The following is a 6,000-nucleotide window of genomic DNA, read 5'->3' as shown; positions in this document are numbered from 1 at the left end:
TACGCAGCAGCAATTACCAGTTCCAGAACTAGCGCTGAGGCACTCCCCACTCCTGAAAGGGGACCAGATTCCCGAAAGGTCAGATCACCAATCAGTCGCCCGACCTAAGGAACTCGTTCGTGGAAAGATCTGGGTCAGGACTGACAAAAATCAAGAAGCACGACATGCTGGTCTTGGGGACACAGCTCCCCTACACCAAGGGTTGAGAAAAGCAGGGTCCCTTATACATGTGGAGGAGGAACGGGCGGCTCAAAGACGGCCAGTAGATGGCGCAAGAACTCTTCCCTTGTGCAATCTTAACCCTTGCCTGAGGCAAGGGGCGGCCAGATCCAGATGCATAGATACATACATTTTTCGTTTTGAAAGAAACCTCCTATTTACATATTTGGTGCCGATTCAGAATTAAGACAAATGGGTCTGTTCTAGGTAATATCACAGATAAAGTAGCTGAACTGCGGCACACACCAACTGAAAAGGGGGTTGGGAGGATGAAAAGACGAACTATTTGAGGAAACGACACTGACTTCCCTCCCCACCCCACCCCCGCCCAGGCCACGGATGAAATCCTTTTACCAAATCATAAAAAACCCGGTTACGGGTTTACACGTACTCATTTGAATATGTAAATACATGTGTGCAAATACATTCTTCTCTGTGGGAAAGAAGAATTTATTGAGAAAATTCTGTGATTTCCTTTTTCAATTAAATCAAGGGATAATAAATGCGAGAAGCCTGCCTGAAATATACTGCAACTACAGTAGTAACACATGTCCCATTATAACGACGTGGGCATCGATGGAGCCCGATTCATTATCATCTCGGTTTCCCCAAAAGCAACACAGATCTTCCGATTAAAATATTCCTTTGACATGCTTCTGTATTCGGAGGCTGCAACGGAGAGCTCACTAGCATATTATTTCTTCGGCTGCTTTTACAGGCAGAATTGATCTATTCGGGGAAAAAAAGCAAGCCCCTTAATTTCAAATATTGTGCGGAGTTTATCAGAGAGTGGAGCTGGGTTTTAAGAGGCTCACTAGTGGTTTCTGGTGGTTGCTATAAAGAGCTAGAATTGGGGTAGATTTTGGTGGAGGGGAAAAAACGCACAAGAAAAGACAGAATCCAGAGTAGCGGAGACTTTGTGCCCCCGTTGGAGAGATGGTTGAGTCCTCGTCAAGGTTGCTGTGGTATCCCAGAAACACCATTCACTCCGAGCTGTGACCGCGCACCAACAACAGCAACAACTCCACTGCGCCGGGCTGAGGAGCAGGAATTAGGACCTCGAGAATAATATGAAAGGGATCCGCAAAGGGGAAAGCAGAGCAAAGGAATCCAAACCCCGGGAGCCTGGCACGCGAAGATGCGCTAAATGTGGCCGCCTAGACTTCATCCTGATGAAGAAAATGAGGATTAAAAGTGGATTTACGTTTTGGAACCTCGTCTTTTTATTGACGGTGTCTTGTGTGAAAGGTAGGTCTGCTTTGGGGTCCCCTCCGCTTTGGATGCAGGTGGGCTGACTTGTAGATGGAGAGAGGGCTGGCAGCTTACTTTGCAATTTGCACGGATAAAATAATCATGATAATACTAAAGAAGGAGTTGATTCACAGCTCGTTCTCCACCCCCCGTCAGATAGGAAATGCATTTTGCTTGCCAGATTTGGCGTTCAATGCGGTGATTGAGCTTGTGCTCAATAAATATTCTTGCAGTATGCTCAAACGAATACGTGAGTTGGTTAGTATAGCCTCTAACTAGTGGATATCCAGGCAGAATTCCTCTGCAAGACTTTTCTTAGTGATGAGGATTACCTTGATTTCTCGTCAGATCAGTAGGGTTTGATGCCTTTGGTGGAATATTTATATTAAAGACACTCGTATAAATGCTTTTTAACCCTTTCAGGGAAGAAAGTTACCGACGTGCTAGGAATGTGTTGATTTTCAATACATTAGGGTACAGGGATCTTCCGAGCATCGCCACACTAACACCAACATGAATGTCTGCATGCATATGTATGTAAATTATTTCTACGTGGGCTTCTATGCAACGTTAAATGTAGGGGAGCTTCCCTAGGACCTGTGGTAGAGGTTTGGCCAAAAACGAGGCTTTCAAGGGGCCTGAAATGCCATGAAGTGTAAAGAACCACCTTAGGGGATGAATGAAGGTAAAAGGAAAGTCATTAGCCGACGACCAAAAAGAAAATCCCCAGCAAGTCTCAGCGTTCAGACAGGTAGAGTGTCACATGCACAGACAAGGGGAGGGGATGGGTGGAATGTAAAACGTATTCCCAAACAGGAAGGCAAGGGACAGTCAGGATCATTGGAAAAAGAGCTGTCCTTAGGGAGAAAATAGATCCATAGCTCTCTTCCACAACTTCTCCTGCACCCTGCTGCCCATTAATTGCTGCAAAGAATACTCAGGAGGTGTTTATGACTCATGCCATCATTTTTTGAACAATCACTTCTCCATACTTATGGCAGCTCGAATAGACGCGATGTATGTCGCGTTCAGTAAGCTAGTTTTAAATCCGGGGTGTCCGTGTGTCGCGGGGGGGGCAGAGGACGGCGGGTAAGGGGGTGCTGTTTTGGCCCAGGCGCGCCACGGCTGTCAACACAAACTGGACGCTTCTTCCTTTGTAAAGGAGTGCCTCTCTGAACCGCAATCGGCCGCCTCTCTATGAAACAGTTTATTGTCCAGCTTGCAGCTGGCTGTCCCCCCACGGAAGGCGACTCATTTGCATTCAGTGGAAATGATAATTCGTGTTTTGGGAAGAGGGAGCTGGAGAGGTTATCTCTCCCTCTACTATGACCAATGATGTGTGGCATGTATCGAATTTTAATTTACATCCCAAAATGCCAGGAAGTCGTCCCAGTCTCTGTGGCAGCAACTGCCTTGTAATCCCAATCCGCTTCTTAAAGCTTGATTTTTCTTTTCCCTCTGGGGCCTGAGAGTAGCTCTGAGCCGAGAAGCTTGTCCTAAGTGGCACAAGTACACTGCCTAATGTACAAAACGCGTCTCGAGTTGTTTGCAAGGTTTCTTTGCCGCTGGCTTGGCGTGTGAGGAGCCACACATTTATGCTTAGTTCGCCTGCCACTGGGAATTGGTGGTTAATGGATGGCCCTGGGGCTGCCTGCGAGACGCGCGCTCCGCGTGGGGGAGGCGCGGAGAGCCAGCAGCAGCCCTGGCAGAGAAACGTAAGGGTGGTTCCTGCGAGAAGATGACCAGGGTTTAAGTGCGAGTTTTCATGTGATACCTGTTGAGCCAAAACACATTCGGGGGGCAGATGAGGAGGAGGGAAGTCTCCGAAGCGGGGCGAGCATTCCAGCCTGACAAACGCTGATCAGCGCCGCCTGCAATTACAGCCCTGGCTGCCAGCACCTACCGTATTTTCCGAATGAGATGCGCCGATAGAAAGGAAAGGCGCGTTAATTCGCTTCGGACTGATATAATCGGTTTAGCAATGGGGATACTGAGAAGGAAGAAGAGATTGTGACAGCCTTCCTTAATTCTGTGCAAAATCAATGTTCTACAGACCATATGTAAAACATCTTTTTTTCCAACGTCAATAAAGTTCTTCATTGTCACTCATCTGGCACTTGGAAGGCATCTCCTACATTTTACGACTTGGAACATTGTCCCCAAATTCTGAGAAACTTGCAGAGGTTGTATGTTCTAGACCTGCTGTCAATCTCCGAATGATGTCAATTTTGATATTTGCTTCTTACATTCCCTTTCCTCATTTTATTTTAATTTCATCTGGCTCAAGGTTTCTCTAAAGCCAAGATTGCTGTGATGCCTTAAACGTAGTTTGCCCCAATGTCTATGCCTGCTTTTGTCTTCTATACTCTTCTGGAATGTCAGGTCCACGAAAAATCTCAGACTGCAGAGTCGTTGTAAGGATTTTGCAGGTTCTAATCCAGACTAGCCCGAGGGTCCAGAAAGTCCGAGGCAGGCAGTTTTCCACGTCAACAGCTCTAGCCACGAGTATTCCACCATCTGCCCACACTTTTCATCCCTCCGCCATCTCACCTCTGCGTGCAGTAGCAATGACAAAGAGGCTCAATGGGAGGAAACGCCTCAGAGTGTAAGATAAAGTGGTCTTAGGTAGGCCTGAAAAGGAGAACAACCTTTCCTTGGCATTTCATTTCCACTGTCACCATGTGAAATAAAAGGCTGTGGAGGGCACCAAATTGAGGGGTGGGGCAGGGCAGGTGCTGCTTAGACTTGATCCATGCCTGTTTCAAACTGAAACCACACACACACACACACACACACACACACACACACACGCAGGCAGGCAGAGGTTTCTGAAATGCCTCCAGCTGCAGCCTGTCTGTTTAGGTCTCACTCAGATAGAAACCGTGAATCTCCAAGTCGTGCTTAAGCGTCCCGCCCCTGTAAAGAGACACCCACGGGATGTTTTCCCACGCTACTTGTCAATGGATCCCAGGGGGAGCACACGCCATGCAGCGAATGTACCGCGAAGGCACAGAAGGTACTCCGGTAGGCAGCAGGTGGGAGACCAAGTGCGGCGTCCCGCACGCCACGCCAGAGCGTCTTTCCAGGGATTCTCGCCAGAGAGACTTCGTGAAGGATCCACGTTTCCGCATGTTCTGAGACTCCAAGGAGATACTACTCCTGCCATTGAGGTCTTTTGGAAAAGTGGAAATCTCAACCTCTCCCGCAGTTAGTTGCTGCTGGAGAGGGACGCGGGTGTCTATGAGGGGGAAGAGCTACCAGAGGCGCTCATTAGCACCTTTTACAGACACCCGCCCCGGTGGCCAAGTCTGGAGCTTCCAGCCCCGCTGTGTCCCCGGAGACTGACACCCTCAGTCCTCGCCCAGAAGGCGACAGTCTTTCCCAATACGTCAGGAAAAGATCTGTCTTAGTTTGAGAGAGCTTTACAAAGGGGGCTGGGGGAGGTGCCATCAATGTATTTTCAAAACAATAACAGCAAACAAAAACCCACCTAGTCCTCACCATGATGAAATCCCTTCCCCCAACACCAGCAGGAATGAGACACCCACTGGAAGGTAACCTTTGTGTTTGAGTTAGAAGTCTCTGTCCTGCTGTACTTTGGACAGGCGCCCCGCCCTTACATCTGTTTCCTTTGGGAATACTTAATTTCTTCCAAAAGACCAGCCTCCCTGAATTTTTCTTGCATCATCGGAGGTTGAAACTGGGTGATTGATTTGGCTCTTGGCCTGTGTGTGTGTGCGTGTGTGTGTGTGTGTGTGTCTGTGTGTGTGTGTGTTGCTCGGAGGAGGACACGTGAATTGACACGGAGAAACCTTTAGGAGGCTCTGAGGGTGGGTGTGAGTGTGTCCTAGGCGGAAACGCCTGGCGGGTAACAGGACGTTCATGTTCCGCGAACTCCAGATGGTCGGCGGCGCTGCGACCACTGCTGTCACGATCAGGCAGAGGTGCGGAGGAAGCTCCCTTTCTCCAAGCGGACCGCAGCGCTGTCCTCACTCAAATAACTGTCTAAGACATACTCGGGGAGTTGGGAAAGCACATTGGGGAAACAACCAGTGAGGACTGTGGCTCCTTTGCAACCTCGCCGTCCCCTAGACCAGTTCAAAGGCGAGGGAAAGGCCAGTAGGAGGGCAGCCGCCAGGCTCCAATGCTGCAAGGGCTTAGCTGGACTCTAAGGGAGAGAGCAGAAGAAATTAAACAGCACAGGGTCATCTGAGTAGCCACGGTGGTCCTTTCCACCAGCCCCGCTGGAGTCCCAGCTAAGGGGCTGACACAGGGGCACGCACAGGGATTGCTGCATACTGCAGAATAACAATGAAGGAGGACAACCAAAGGAAGAAAGCTCAGCTCAGGCTTGAGGCGGGTTCTCTTCTCCCTGAACCTGGTCCTGCCTTTGGGGAGGCTTTGCACCACCGACTTGCTAAGTTAACCCAGTATACCGGCCCGACAGGGTTTGAACAGTTACCAGAATTAGGAGCAGAACTTCACTGGATAGTTAGCTTGTTGAAAGCCTTCTGAAATGTCCTTTTGCAG

At 49.1% G+C, this 6,000-nt stretch overlaps 1 protein-coding gene across 8 annotated transcripts in view; it reads left to right on the top strand.

The window, feature by feature from the left end:
• Window positions 1–799: 799 nt before the first annotated feature.
• The window catches only part of CSMD3 (CUB and Sushi multiple domains 3), a 1,243,168-nt gene continuing 1,237,967 nt past the window's right edge, over window positions 800–6,000 (top strand). For all 8 annotated transcript variants that reach the window (XM_039464529.2, XM_074387065.1, XM_074387064.1 and 5 more), the window contains exon 1: window positions 800–1,467. In XM_039464529.2, the coding sequence (XP_039320463.1) occupies window positions 1,290–1,467 (178 nt within the window). In that variant the 5' untranslated portion in view covers window positions 800–1,289. The remainder of the gene's footprint in view (window positions 1,468–6,000) is intronic.

This window comes from Saimiri boliviensis, chromosome 15 (assembly GCF_048565385.1).
Source record: "Saimiri boliviensis isolate mSaiBol1 chromosome 15, mSaiBol1.pri, whole genome shotgun sequence".
In the NCBI taxonomy this organism is placed as follows: domain Eukaryota; kingdom Metazoa; phylum Chordata; class Mammalia; order Primates; family Cebidae; genus Saimiri; species Saimiri boliviensis.
This window is presented reverse-complemented; position numbering and strand designations above follow the sequence as displayed.